The sequence below is a fragment of the Osmerus mordax genome, chromosome 8, assembly GCF_038355195.1.
Source record: "Osmerus mordax isolate fOsmMor3 chromosome 8, fOsmMor3.pri, whole genome shotgun sequence".
Lineage (NCBI taxonomy): Eukaryota > Metazoa > Chordata > Actinopteri > Osmeriformes > Osmeridae > Osmerus > Osmerus mordax.
In genome coordinates, this window is record NC_090057.1 from 5,341,588 (window position 1) to 5,356,514 (window position 14,927).

The window sequence follows — 14,927 nt, forward strand, 5'->3', positions numbered from 1 at the left end:
ACATGTGAACATGTTGTATTCCAATGCTGTAGGGGGCAGTATATGTAAAAATGACTATTTACACAATGTGGGACAAAACAAGAAACGTAGCAGCCTACATGAAATTGACGCTACATCAGAGCCTGTTTTTTCTATATCAGACATTCTCTGGCTACATGATCGAATTGAAGATACTGTAGTGGAAGCTAGCTAGCAAACAGCTTCTACGATGAAACTGGTGAGTGGAGCTACAGCTGGGGCAATTTTCATACCGTTTTATTTGGATGCTACAAACCAAGACCAAACTATCTTTCAACTTGGTAGCTAGACTGCCAGCTAACTAGCTAGCGTTCTCGCGTTGTTGTTTGCATTTATGCTTTCTTAGATAGCATGTGTCTAATTGTATATTTGTTGTCTGCTGTTAGTACTGCCTATCTGGACACCCTACATTGCCATGCAATGTTCTCAAATTTAAATCCACCACCATCATGTTGGACTGTGGGCTGGATACCACGTCTGTCCTCAACTTCCTTCCCCTTCCTCTGGTGCACAGGTGAGTGTGGGTCTATCGGCAGGCCATACAAAGCAGTATTCGTCATATCCATATCCATTAACACGACGCTACATTCGTGCTGTACTTTTCCTCTGTAACTATTCCTACTGCCTATGCTTTCTCCTTTCTTTCAGTCCAAGGCTCTCCAAACTACCTGGGTGGATTTCCAAAGATGGCACGGTTAACCTGCAGAAGGTATCACGACATTGTGTACCCAAGTTATCCACGTTTTGATTACTATGTATTCAACTGATGTTGTACCTACCTGTGGTCTTTCAGGAACTCAAGGAGTGTGCAGGTCGTGTTTTTGTGGACTCACAGCCAGAGTTCTGTCTCCCAGAGGTAAAAAATAAAGTTGTACAGCCTTTACCTTCTGAATAAATAGTATATGTTATGCTATATACAAAATTGTTATCATATGTAATTTACCAGTTTGTGAAGCTACCAAATGGGGCATGGGGGATTATATTAGAATTGTCTTAGTCGTGAAGCACCAAACCAGCTGTAAGACAAACTACACAGCACTATACACACTGTTTGTTTCACCACCTATGTGCAGATTGATTGTACATGTTTTCATTACAGACAGTTAGCCATATTTTGACTATTCCACTTAAGTTCAGATCATCATTACAGGTCTCTGATAACAGCTGTTTACTTTTTTCCACTTTCTCTCTTCTCTCTGTCTTCCTCAGAAAGAGCTGCTTGACTTATCCACCATTGATGTCATATTGATTTCTAACTATCACTGTATGATGGCCCTCCCCTACATCACTGAACACACCGGTTTCACTGGAACGGTGTACGCCACAGAGCCAACTCTCCAGATAGGCAGGTGAGGGGAATTACATCATCACAGTAACAGCTCTGGGGAATATGTATCATCAAACAGAGTTTGAGTGAGAGTTTGAACTTAAGAGATCACTTGACTTCAACATTTTCAGATTGCTAATGGAGGAGCTGGTGAATTTCATGGAAAGGGTACCCAAGGCTCAGTCTGCCGTCTGCTGGAAGAATAAGGAAATACAAAGGTATGCAAATCTTAAAATATGCTAAGATTGTCTCCTGGGTGGGGTCTACCACCTGTTTTGGGTCATTCTGTGTCATTTTGTGTTTGTAGGCTGCTACCTGGACCACTAAAAGATGTTGCTCATGTGTGGGCATGGAAGCGAAGCTACAGCATTCAAGAGGTCAACTCTGCTCTCAGCAAAGTCCAGCTTGTGGGCTACTCCCAGAAAGTGGTGAGAGTTTCCTCCTGAAAACATTCAGCATAACATCCACACTAACCATAGAGATGCTTATTTTATTGTGTTGCTTTGTGTAATAATAATGCAGTACGTTAAGCATAAGCAGACACTTTTATTCAATGCAACATACAGGAGGGGGATTTGAACCTGCAACCTCTTGATCTGCAGTCAAAAGCTGTACTGACTTAAAACATATCCAATATCTTTGCTGTCCAGGAACTGTTTGGCGCTGTGCAGGTCACACCCCTCAGCTCCGGCTACTCATTGGGCAGCTCAAACTGGATCATCCAATCCCATTATGAGAAAGTGTCCTATGTGTCTGGATCCTCCCTTCTCACCACTCATCCTCAGGTGAATCTCACACGCTCAGCAACTGGACTGTGCATTGTGTACATTTTCAGATGCGGTACATTTGGCTAAATCTTGAACTTTGTTCAGGATCAAAGAGGGAAATATATGAATTTGAATAAAGCATAAACTGTATTTTCACAACTGGAAAAGTGTTGTTGTACAGGATGTTAACTTGAATATACCTCAACATATCCCTTTTCCAGCCAATGGATCAGAGCTCACTGAAGAACAGTGATGTTCTCATCCTGACTGGCCTCACTCAAATGCCAACTGCCAACCCAGATGGCATGCTGGGAGATTTCTGCAGTAACCTGGGTAAGTTGGCTTTAAACTGAATATTTGTCCTAGCTACCCAACAATGGGACCCTGAAGATTTCTTAAAATCTCTTTTTTTATTTGTGTTGTGTGATTCTAGGAAATAATTTAATTTTCATTAAATTATAAACATTAAATAAATGTTAATTTTCATTTATTGGGAACTTTTATCCAGAGCGACATACAGAGGGGGATTTGAACCTGTGATCTCTTGATCTGCAGTCAAATGTTCTTCTGCTGATCTATACCCATCCTTAAACACAAACATACAGTCGTATAGAATGAGCGAGTTTGCAAACAAAGACACAGGAGTCTGCAAAAACTCCACTGAGGAACTAACTGAACCAGAACGAGGCTAAAGTGTCTCCACTGGCCAGTCTTTCACTTGGTGTGACCGAACTGTCCACTGTTGTTTGCAGCCATGACTATTCGTGCAGGGGGCAACGTGCTGGTGCCTTGCTACTCCTCTGGAGTGATCTACGATCTTCTGGAGTGCCTGTACCAGTTCATAGAGAACGCCAACCTCGGAAACACACCTTTCTACTTCATATCCCCCGTGGCCAACAGCTCCCTGGAGTTCTCACAAATCTTTGCTGAGTGGTCAGCATATCTACATTTTAAAATGTCATTTGATTAGTTTGGCAGATGCTTTTATCCAAAGCTACATATACATGACCTGAGCTTTGGAAGAACGTAAGATAGAATATGTGAACAGACAATAAGGCAGTAGCTAATTTACTTATTGTGACTAACATAGTCATGACTAAATGTAAAATGACTACATGTAAATACTCACACAGGAAATCCTTGATTTCTTCTTGTGTACAGTGTTTGTGTGCTAGCTTTGGCAAACTTTCCCTTCTTTACCAGCTTGTCTTCTTTATTTCAGGCTCTGTCACAACAAACAGTCAAAGGTCTATCTTCCAGAACCTCCTTTTCCTCATGCAGAGGTAAGACTATAAACAGTTTCATTATTATGATTATTAGTATTCAGTTACTAGAGCCCTTTGGTCCCCAATTTGGGCAAACTCTAATAGTTCAATCTCTTTAACCGGTCTGTTTAGCTGATCCAGACCAACAAGCTGAAGCACTACCCCACCATCCATGGCAGCTTCAGCAGCGAGTTCCGTCAGCCATGCGTGGTGTTTACCGGTCACCCTTCCCTACGTTTCGGTGATGTGGTTCACTTCTTGGAGCTGTGGGGGAAGTCCAGCCTCAACACCATCATCTTCACTGGTGAGATTAATAAACCTGTGTTGCAGGAAAGACATCTCTCACACACACAATGGCCTTTGTGCTTTAGTTTGACCTGCACCAATTAAAATGTGTGTATGCTCGGGATTGAAGATTTAATTGGAAAAGGCTAATCAAAGGGGATTGTGCACTGAATTTGCCAGTTATAATTGTCAAACCATCAGTACACTTAATTCACTGTAGTTACAAGACTGTGTGTGACCCTGTTTTCCTACCTCCCCAGAGCCCGACTTCTCCTACCTAGAAGCCCTGGCCCCCTACCAGCCCCTGGCCATGAAGTGTGTCTACTGCCCCATCGACACACGCCTCAACTTCCACCAGGTGTCCAAGCTCCTCAAGGAGGTCCAGGTATCCACCGCACACCTCTAATACCCTCATTTTATCCATATCAGATTGGAATTGATTCAGAAAGTAGCTGGGGTGAGTTTGTTTTGAAAAAAAAAAGATGGTTGCAGCACTACAGGCCCATGCATGTGCTCTCTCATTTGTGCTCCACACAGCCCCTCCATGTGGTGTGCCCAGAGCAGTACACCCAGCCTCCCCTGGCCCAGCCTCACCGCTCAGACCTGATGCTAGAGCTGCAGCCTGCTCCCATGCCGTACCGGCGCTGTTCCGTCCTGAGCTTGCCCTTCAGACGGCACTACGAACGCATCCAACTGCTGCCTGAGGTGGGGACTAGCGTTGATCAATACTTATTTATTAACGGTATACATTTATACTATTTATGACCTCAATAAAAAAGTATTTATTGAGGGTATAAAGGCTCTTGTTCTGCAGTCAAATACTGAGTTAATACCACTGAGTTATGCTCACTCAAAAAAGAGGATGTTACTGGTTGAATGGTGCTGCAGACCTTTGTGTCAAAGGGAGACTAGGCCCAAATAGCCTCAGGTTGTGTGTGTCCTGTGTTCTGTAATGAGTTGAAGGTGTAATTCTACAGTTGGCCCGGTCCCTTGTCCCCTCTGAGATCAAGCCTGGCATCTCTGTTGCAACAGTGTCGGCTGTCCTACAGTCCAAGGACAACAAACACATGCTCCAGGTAATACAAGATTGGGGTACGCATTATGAAAGGAAAATAATTCAGACCGAGTACATTTAAGTCATTTCATTTGTTATATACATAATAAATGCAGTTTAGCTGCATGTAAATTGATTTATTATGAATACAAAAAATATAATAGTTGTCTTGGAATTCACTTGAATTTTAGACTTTCATCATAAACTGATATGCGATCAGTTGTGTGTGTGTGTACAACTGATTGTCTTTGATCCCTGTGCATGGCCAGTCGGTGCCCAAGCCCCCTCCCGTGGCCCCTAGTAAGAAGAGGAAGAGGGTGATGGAGGATCCCCCAGAGCTGCTGGCCCCCAAACCTCTCCTCAGTGGAGCAATCCCCCTGGAGGCCTTCCTGACCGCCCTCCACAAGGTGAGTCTTGTCCAAGCTTTCTGACTGCTGTATTTCCTATTCTTTTATTCCATTCTCCTAATCAGTGTACGTATTACTAGGCTTCCTAGTGGGAAGCCTAGTAATACGGGTGGGACCACTGATCTACAACCATTTGGTTTGCTTCTGTCCTCTCTGCAGCACGGAATCACGGAGGTGAAGGTGGAGGAGACGGCAGACGGCCACATGCTCCACCTGCAGGCCGAGGACACACTGATCCAGCTGGAGGAGGACGGGACCCACATTGTGTGCGACAACAACGAGACGCTGCGCACCACCCTGCGAGACCTGGTGCTGAGGTTCTTACAGAAGCTCTGAACCCTGACATCAACATCCCCTTCTCCCTCCCCTGTCTGTACCTCCCTCATCCTCCAGGACTGAGTAACAGCTGGTCCTTGATATTTCCTCCATGCTCTATTAATACCTAGGACCTATTATAAGAGAAGTTTGGACTTGGGAGGGTTTAGGAAGTCAACCCATATTGTTGTGTGTTTAAAAGGGGTGTGTTACCATTATCTTACAGTTAATATTTGTAAAATAGCTTTTTTGTAATAAAATTCCAATTTGGAATATGTATTTTTAGACTTAACTAGAACCTCAGCTTTGGTCTTTCTTATGTGAACATGGAACATTGTTAGAATTCTATTTGGGGGTTTGGCAGGTAACACTAGATGAAAGCAAATGGTGCCTTAGAGATTAAATCCAAAAGTTGGTTGATCTGATAATCCTCAATACAGAAGCTTTTTTTTTTTAAGGACACATTGTATCTTTCTGTGCTATTGTGCAGGTGGACAGAAACGGCTTGAGTTACATTGTCATTTAGCAGACGCTCTTATCCAGTGACTTACAGTAAGTACAGGGACATTCCCCCAAGGTAACTAGGGTGAAGTTCCTTGCCCAAGGCCCGATTCCCTAACCGTTCAGCCATCTGACCCCCCTTATAGGAGTTATAACACTGTGACTGAGCACTATTTACAATCTTAGCAAAACATGTAATTTGAAGTAATATCTTTTTTCAGGATGAAGGTATCAAATTAAAAGGTAACTTCCAGGATAATCATTGCAAAATATTTAATTCCATAATTAATCAGTTTACATGCTGCTAAAATACATAATATATTTTCAATGTACATTGACTTAAATATACAGCGTTCTACACAAGGGTAGCTTGGATAACACAGATGTACTATATGCAGAAGATGGAAAGGGTGTTGTGTAGGAAATAAGTGGTTGTGAAGTTAGTGTGAGCAATTTAACCCATCTCTTCCCTTCATTTGTCACGTTAACAGATACTACAGAAAAAACTGCTTCCCTTACATTGGGAGCTATCTGTTTCAGCAGGAATAGAAGTTTGTGAAGTGTTTTAACCAGTTTAAAAGATCTACAGGTGGCAGTGCGTCAGAGGAGACTGGTGCTCATCCACCACATCTCCTTGGTAACCTGAGGGCAGTTTGGTCTTCAGCAGGTCGCATGACGCACCTTCAGACACGGAGGTTTATGTGAACTTCAAGTCAACGTCAGCTGTTTCTCTAACCTATAGGCACTTGTAGATCTGAGGGGCCGGAGCAGGTACAAGCAACATTCTACCAGACTTGTAAACCTTTAAACTGAAATCAAACAAAACAACATCGCTTGAGAAGGGGTTTTTGCCAGATCGATCTACAGAAGTGTCTAACAGGTCAGTGTCCATGTGGGTTCGATTGGTGACGAGTAGTTACAGTCAACCTCCGGATTTGTATTGGTGCCCATTTCTACTTGGACTGCTTCTCTGCGTCCATCAGTGCAGAGCGGATACCAAGCTTCTGAAGTTCCTCTACCAAGTCTCCACTCTGGTGCATCTGTAACAGGATATCACAACCCCCGACAAACTCCCCATTGAAGTACACCTGAGGGATGGTGGGCCAGTTAGAGAAGCTCTTCACGCCTGTGGGAGACAAGGTTTACTATGAATTACACTTATTGTTGCGTATAAATGCTCATACATTGGTCATAAAATTACCTTGATTCATTGACCAATATTTCAACATTTGAGTGAGTTGTAAAATGAATATCATATCAAATGACAAGTCTTGTACAGTGTACACGACACTGTTCAGCAAGCTAGCAAAGCGTTTGTCATAGCTTCCTTGTTTTTTGCAGAGTTTACGCAAGTACAATGACACCGGCATTATTCTTGGTATTGTCAACGTTGTAACTAGTCAGGCACGTCATGTCCAGCTTTCTACATGTAGGCCCACCACGCCCAGGGTCCGGCTGCAGAATACTGATAAAACGTTAGGAATACAAACCTACCACTACCTTAAAGTCAAGAGCCAAAAACGAACACACAAAAATGGCTTGAAATAAACGTTTTGTAAACGTTGTCGTTAAGCTAAGGCTAGTCTTGGCTAAGAAGTCAAAAACGTCATGAGTTTTAGCATGAATTCATAAAGACATCAAAACCCAACGAGCAAAACAACAAGCTAACGTTAGTACAACAACTTGTCTCACTGACCTTGTCTCAGATCCTGGTCGTCCAACACGTTGTAAGCTGCATAGTCATCCACTCCATGCATCCGGAGGATTTGAACTACGGCATTGCTGAAGCCACACATCGGCTGTGCGGGTGTACCTTTCATAAACACGACAACTTTGTCTTTCTTTACAATGTCACCAAGGTCTTTATGTTGGTCTGCCGCACACATTAGTCGGGCGGACACAAACGAGACATGTCCATCAGCTTGCTTTGGCAGATACGCCAACGAATTCGCCCGCAGACAACGAACAGTCGACCTAAGGAGGTTGTTCATGTTTTCAGTCGACGTCAAACGAGAAATTGAATCACAAATTAAGAGATAGGCTATATTAACTGTCGCACTTTAACACAATTTACAGTCGCGACACAAACATTCTACTCCTCAGTAAGTCAAGGATGGAAGGAAGTAATATGTAAGAACGATCATTCATTGGACTTTACAAAGTCAGGCTCACGTGTCATTGGTTAAATATTACGTCAATCACTTCGCTTACGCAAGTTCTAAAATGGATTAAACAGAAGTTAAATTATTAGTTTAAAACAAAAATCGTACGAATGATATGAATAAATGTATCTATATCATAGGCAAAATAAACATATATAACAATGAGGCAAGTTAAAATAACATGTCATTATCAAACGGTATGTTAGGTGTGTTTCCGGGGTGATATGCATATATACGCGTGTCTAAACCAGAAAGTAAGAGGTCGTTGTTGACGCATTCAATCTGAATTCATCTGAAGGAAGCTGCATGTAAGTATTTCAGGTTTTGCCGTAGAACATAATTGTTAGTCTTTCTTGCCATATAATGGAAATTCCCGCTAATGCTTTAGTGGTATATGTCTAAACATGAAGAACGTTTTTCTAGTAAGCACGACTATCACAGTCCCTCAATTGCTATCTTGTGATGTAGCTCCAAACAAAGAAAGTTGTTGGCAGCTGAACAAGGTAGCATAAAGTAAAGTCAAAGAAGCTAAGGCGTGACTTCTGGAGTCTCAGGAGTTTCACGTGCGATGTTCCTAGTACATTCCTCCTTAGGGAGTCCCTGCTTTCCACGGTGGTGACAGTGCCGTTTAGTAACCGTCACCTTTCTTGAAGCAGGCAGAGAAAGCATTGCGCGGGGGCCAGATATTGATTGACAGGAAGAGCTGTACCTGACAAACAGTTCGGCCTCCACATCGTCTATCTGACCAGGGCCACCACACCTGTTCTGAATTTCAATTATTGCATTATCCTCAATCATTCGAAAATAATGTATCTACCATTTGTTTTAACAGGTTAGACCCACTTTTCCCAAAGTAGAAAATTATAACAGGTAATTAATTAGCCGAGCAAGAAATTGCCCAATATTAAATGTTTTAATGGGTCACCTAATATTTCTGTATGGTGTGCTTCTTTTCCAGGAAATGCTGAACCTCTCCGGGCTTCAACTGACCAGATATCTTATAGTAAAAGGCCTCTTTGTACACCAATTGCCTGTAAATTTGTTTCAAAATAAAGTTGCTTTCAATCGGTCACAGGTTTCTGCAACGTTATCCTTGAATGTTAATGCCTTAACGTAATTTTCCATCAAAATACATAAATGTTTCAGATGCAATGAGAAACCCACTTGACGAAGCATCAGTATCACTCCAAGCATCTGACATGCGCTTGTGACATGACGAAAACAAAAGTATAACTGTTCATCCACTAAATAATTGGGTGGATGGTGAGATGTAGTAGGAGGAGATTTGACGTGTTGAGGCAAGGTACTTAGCTGCTTATCACTATTTCACAATCTCGTTCACTGAGCTTCTCTCACCTTACCGTCATCCTCCAACATCTTGGGAGTTTTGTCACACAGGTTCTAGGAAAACATTAAATTGTTCTGGGAAGTCTTGCAGTACTAGTTCAGCTAAGGCTGCTGCCTTTTTGTGAAGCGCTTGTCATGAGATGTCTTTAATGGCAAGGCACCTGGATAAGAGCCTATATGATCAGGAGGAATCTACTGGACAGACTAATGTTGGCGTACTCAAAGGTAATTGAAAATGGGATGTTGAAGTGACGGTGTTAACTTTGTTACTGATGTCAGACGTTGTCTAATCTTGCTGTGTTTTTTGAACAATGTAATTCTTTACAACTTTTATTACATGTAAATACTTTTTAGACACTGTCCTTGGCTTGATGACATCTCTTTACAAAATACCATTCAAGCTCATTAACAAAGAAAAAGCTGCATTGAAACCAAATAAAGGCTTATTAGTAACCCAGGGTCATATTAAAATTCAGCTTTCTGGATGAACATATTTGCAGTACCGCTCAGGTCTCATCATGTTCCCTTAGTCATCTACTTGGGCCTTTTACAGTCACAGTTATGTTCACTTTAACATATGTAAAGTTTCTTCAACCAATGTGTAGAGTTGAGTTGTGCAAGTCAAGACAAAGCACCTTCTTCCTCTGCCAGGTGAGAGGGAAGCTATTCAGAAAAGAACTTTCACCAGGTGGATAAACGCACACTTGGAAAAAGTAAGGCACACTGAAAGTTGTCTGAACACTTATCTTACTTGTTGCCATGTTTTGACTTTGAATAGTCACTGGCATTGATTCACATAACTTAAAAGTATGATATGTCAAGTATCAGTCCAGCCAACTAAGTATCTCCCCCAGTTTCCAATAAAGGTTGAAGACCTCTTCACAGATATACAAGATGGCAGAGTGCTCCTGGCGTTACTGGAGGAGCTGTCTGGATGCAGACTGGTGAGGAATAACAGTGCTATAGGTGGACTGACTAACTTGAAATGGACAATGTTTCTACCCAGAGTAAATGATTATGTATGAACATTTATCAAATTGTCAGTGTAACTGACGTGACCATTCTGTTCATAACATATCTACTGCTTAAGTAACCTTCTACTCTTGTGTTCTTTGTCAGTACCACAGATTCAGACCATCCTCATACCGCATCTTCCGACTCAACAACATCGCAAAGGCGTTGGCTTTCCTTGACGACAGACATGTAAGTGACAACTCTGTATTTACTTGAGCAATAGAGGGCCAGACTGGCATATTTGGCAATATATCCTTGCAGATCAAGATGTAGTTGTACTTTTTATGTTTATTAGTTTTGGTTTTTTTACAGGTGAAGCTACCGAGCATTGACGTTGTCACTATTGCTGATGGCGTTCCCTCTGCTGTCCTGGGCTTGATCTGGAATATTATCCTATTTTTTCAAGTGAAAAACACTCTTTCTCTCTTCCTCTTTCACTCCCCTTTTCTCCCCCATGCCTCCCGTCTCTCTGACTTGTCTCACTCTCTCCCCTCACATTTTCTTTCCTTTCTCAACACTGTCTCTCCTTTTCACTCTCTCTCTAACACACATACATTCTAAATCAGTTAAGGTACCTTTATGTTATGGTATGTCATCTTTTTCCTCTCAGATAAAAGAGGTCACAAGTGGCCTCCAGAAACATCTCTCGTCCAGCCTCCCATCATTACCCATCAGCTGTTACCCTTCACCCTGTGACCTTTCACCTGTCACTGATGACTTCAACCACTCTAACACACTGCCATCCAAGGGCAGGAAGGCTGCCAGCAACCGACAGCATCATGGAAAAGCTATCAAGACACTTCTGCACTGGGTACACAGACGCACATCAAAGTAAGTTAGAAGATATACGAGAGAGTTATAAATGTGTTTCCTTGTATGATTGACTGCTTCTTGTTTACCCAGGTTTGGCGTAAGCGTACTTGACTTTGGAACGAGCTGGAGCAGTGGTCTGGCTTTCCTGGCTCTGGTTAAATCCGTAGCCCCTGGCCTGGTGGACCTGAGCAACAGCCTCTCCAGAGACCACAGAGACAATGTGAGGGAGGCCTTCATGATAGCTCAGAGCAGCCTGGGAATCCCAACTCTCCTGGACCCGGATGGTGGGACAACGGCTTCCTGTTATGAGCATCGTCGCAAAATTTGCGTCAAAGAAATATAATAAACCAATATGGATTTATACATCAAATCAAATAGTAGTTGTATAGCTCTTTTTTAGAAGCAATGTCACATAGGGCTTTATTACTGGTTTGACTCTGCTGTGTCTTCTGTTTTGTCATAGATGTGACCCGCTGTGCCCCAGATGAGCGGTCCATCATAACATATGTGTCACAGTTTCCCGAACATTACCCTGGCCCTGATGAAGTAAGCAAATCAAAGTTTGTTTGCAGAAGGAATACTTTGCAATGAAATGCTTACTTTGCAGCTTCTTCAACAATGAAACTAAAGTAAATTAAAGTATGAAAACACTATGAACATCAGTAAAATAGGAAAAAACACAGACATGCAATAGCCTGGGTCAGAGCACTGGCTTTGGGCTGGTGGTACAAAATACTTTAGGTTTCTCTACATTATGTCCAGTGTGTTCTCTCAAACACACTAATATTTTATTTCCATTACAGGACCTTCGCCCCGATTTTGAATCAAGGAAAACTTTATTAACAGGGAGAGATGTCCAACTAACACCAAAGCCCCATGGCCTAACCCCGGTGAAGTCAGTTAGCTTTGGGCCCACGTCCCCCTCTTGTGAAGAAGCACAGACCTTGTCCATAAGCCAGGAGATGACCAATGAGCAGCTACCAAGGATGAAACAGACCAATGGTCCTTCAGATGAGCCTTGGCTAACCCCCGCCCACCTGCCTGAAATTACCTTTTCTAAATTCCTTCGTGTCCCGTCCCTTCATCAGTCCAAAAGTCCAACACCAGGAAGCAATTCCGCCACTGAAATCAACATTGACAGCCCTGTTTCCTTGAAGTACACTGTGTCCACTAGCCCATTGGGTCTGAGTGCGGAGAGTGCTGATGCAGGAGTGTGGTTCTGGATGGAGACGGCTCCTGAGGAGATCTCCAGCGAGCGCTGCGTAGACGAGGGGATCTTCTCCCAGAGTTCGGAGGAGGGCGTCTACATGCTATCCACGTTGGACTCAGATGAGGAGGAAGCGTACAACTACATCCTTGGTTTGAACAGGGAGGTGTGTGATGTCTTAGGGCCGTCCGATCAAGACTATGGTGAATTGCTAACTTCAGGACTAACTCCCCAGCTTGCTCCAGAGCAAACTCCAGGACTAACTTCTGGGATAACTCCAGGATCAACTCCGGGACTAACTCCAGGACTAACTCCAGTGCTAGATCAGATGGTGGCAGACATGGAGGCTGTCCACCAGAAGGATAAACATTCAGTTCCTGAGCAGGAGATAAACAAGGCAGAAAAAGAGCAAGATGGAGGGATGAATCCGGTTAGCAATGTTAGTAAAGCTACGGTGAGGAGGAGGTTTGCTATGAGGATGGAGGAAGAAGACAGAAGGGGCGAGGAAAGCAAAGGGGAGGAAGACCTGAAGGAAGATGGAGGGAGAACAGAGGAGGAGGAGGAAAAAAAGGAGCATGCATGTCTGCAATCATATTTTGAAGTGAGGGAGGAAAAGAGGGAGATGAGAGAGGTGGTGGAGGTAGAAACTGTGAGCGCAGACCTAGAGGAGGAAGAGGTTTTGAGAGGAGGGCAAGAGTCTTCTGTGAAAGACATGGTTAGAATTCGATGGAGGTTTAGAGGAGGGGAGGAAAGAACCGTGGAGGAACAAGTGGGAAGTAGCTGGCATGAACGTGAGCCTGAGAAAGAAGAGTTGGAGGAGGACACAACAGAACTAAAACGGTAAAGTAATTCTTTAAAAACATTTACCGTAGAATACAAAATGTAATGGGTCTCTATTTTCCATTCACATTCATTTGCACATGCTCTTATTCAAACTGGCATTCAGCTATCTTTCTAACGGGTTCATGTTTGATGTCTCAACCTTTTAATTTTTTTTCTGACTTTTGTAATTCAATTTTGCAGCATTGGGAGAGTGTATTTCCAGGATGTGCCCTCTAGTGGTGAGCTGGAGGTACTGTTCATCTTGTGGATCCTGTTCTACTGTTGTCTTCTCTTCCCACGACTGGACCTTCGATAGCCTTCTCAGGCACCAGTAATAAGATGTCACAGAACTATTCACAACTCACAGTTCATTTAAAAGCAGTACCTATATTTTATTTGAAAGACAATTCGGAAGAAGAATGTATGCGAACAATTGTTCCACCGTGCCTGGTAGATGAATGGTGACTTTACACTGTGTGCCTGGTACAGACCGTTTCTTGACTCTGACCACCAAAATACGGTTGGAACGATGCACTTCTGACCCTTGATCTTCTGCTGTACTTTCCATATGCAGTTCATGTCGCTTGGATAAACGTTAGCTTTTAAAGACTACTTCATATACACACTGAAAACTACCAAGTAATTATTTTATCATTCACACAGATACACACTAATCAGTCAAAGCAATATTGAAAATCTTTATCATATTAAATGTTATATTTTATGTATAGTGCATTGTGTCTACTTTTAATGTAATTAAATGTGTCAATTAGTTTTGTTGTTGATTGATGGTTTGATTACAAACTATTTGAACATGCAGTGTATGGCAAATGTAAAAGTGAACAGTACAGTTTTACCAAGCCAGATGTTACACAACATGTTTTTCGTGTAGTTGTGTGTGGTGTGTGTGTGGTGTATGTGTGTAAGAGTACTGAGTTTGTTCTGTCAGACCACACCACATATTCAGATCTTCTGAGAACCACAAACCAAGGCTGTTTGTCTGGAGTTTGCCCCCTCAGGTCAACAGCACTAGCAAGCAGAGATCTATATTCTTTCAACACCCTTGTGTTGGAGTTTGGACAGAGCTGTGTGAGAGTGTGCGCTGAGCTAGCCAGGCAGAGGGAACATGGAGCTGGGAAAGGATCAGAAGAGGATGATGAAGATGAGGACAGAGAAAATGAGCAGCAGGTCATAGCTGCTGTGACCTTTCTGTACAAACTTTGTAGGTGGTCACAAGAGAAGACTGATATTCCCTATGGCCTCATTGCTGGTTTGACCTTTGACCTGTGGTCAGAGTCCTGACTAGAAACAAGCCCTATCAAATTCTATCCACCCCCCTCTACCCACCCCTGGCTCCCTCAAACACTCCTGACCCCCTCCACCATCCGCCAGGTCCCCTCCCATGGGCCCCTCCCCCACCGCTGACCCCCTCCACCACAACTTCCACTCGAACCTGGGTACACTGGCCTCAAGCTAACTCAGACTGTGTGATGTGTGTGTGTGTGTGTGTGGGGGGGGGGAGCTGAAAGTGTATAAATGTGTGCTTCTGTACTTTTGTTTTAGTATGTGTGGGCGTGTATTGATTGATTGCCACTGTGTTGAAATCCCTCTCTCACTCTGTCC

General features: G+C 43.0%; 3 protein-coding genes and 1 non-coding gene across 4 annotated transcripts; 3 read left to right on the plus strand and 1 right to left on the minus strand.

Moving 5' to 3' along the window:
• The first annotated feature begins 92 nt into the window (after window positions 1-92).
• ints9 (integrator complex subunit 9) lies at window positions 93-5,730 on the plus strand. The gene is made up of 17 exons (XM_067242017.1): window positions 93-217; window positions 405-532; window positions 667-727; window positions 812-874; window positions 1,228-1,367; window positions 1,477-1,563; window positions 1,653-1,773; window positions 1,996-2,130; window positions 2,334-2,445; window positions 2,865-3,045; window positions 3,335-3,395; window positions 3,510-3,681; window positions 3,923-4,047; window positions 4,200-4,367; window positions 4,640-4,738; window positions 4,986-5,123; window positions 5,283-5,730. Exons 1-17 carry the CDS (start codon window positions 209-211, stop codon window positions 5,457-5,459), a joined length of 1,977 nt encoding a protein of 658 aa, XP_067098118.1. The 5' UTR covers window positions 93-208; the 3' UTR covers window positions 5,460-5,730.
• Window positions 5,731-6,197: 467 nt separating this feature from the next.
• On the minus strand, window positions 6,198-8,059 carry glrx5 (glutaredoxin 5 homolog (S. cerevisiae)). Its single transcript, XM_067242018.1, has 2 exons — window positions 7,636-8,059; window positions 6,198-7,065 (listed from the first exon to the last, which is right to left on the minus strand). Exons 1-2 carry the CDS (start codon window positions 7,928-7,930, stop codon window positions 6,893-6,895), a joined length of 468 nt encoding a protein of 155 aa, XP_067098119.1. The 5' UTR covers window positions 7,931-8,059; the 3' UTR covers window positions 6,198-6,892.
• A 490-nt stretch (window positions 8,060-8,549) lies between these two features.
• Window positions 8,550-8,837, plus strand: LOC136948593 (small Cajal body-specific RNA 13). The gene has a single exon (XR_010877362.1). It is a non-coding gene; the product is annotated as a small Cajal body-specific RNA 13 (non-coding RNA).
• A 692-nt stretch (window positions 8,838-9,529) lies between these two features.
• On the plus strand, window positions 9,530-14,078 carry clmnb (calmin b). Its single transcript, XM_067242009.1, has 10 exons — window positions 9,530-9,673; window positions 10,100-10,161; window positions 10,303-10,392; window positions 10,568-10,651; window positions 10,775-10,867; window positions 11,073-11,293; window positions 11,366-11,559; window positions 11,739-11,821; window positions 12,079-13,322; window positions 13,506-14,078. The coding sequence occupies exons 1-10, from the start codon at window positions 9,589-9,591 to the stop codon at window positions 13,618-13,620; spliced, it is 2,271 nt and encodes a 756-aa protein (XP_067098110.1). The 5' UTR covers window positions 9,530-9,588; the 3' UTR covers window positions 13,621-14,078.
• Window positions 14,079-14,927: the final 849 nt, after the last annotated feature.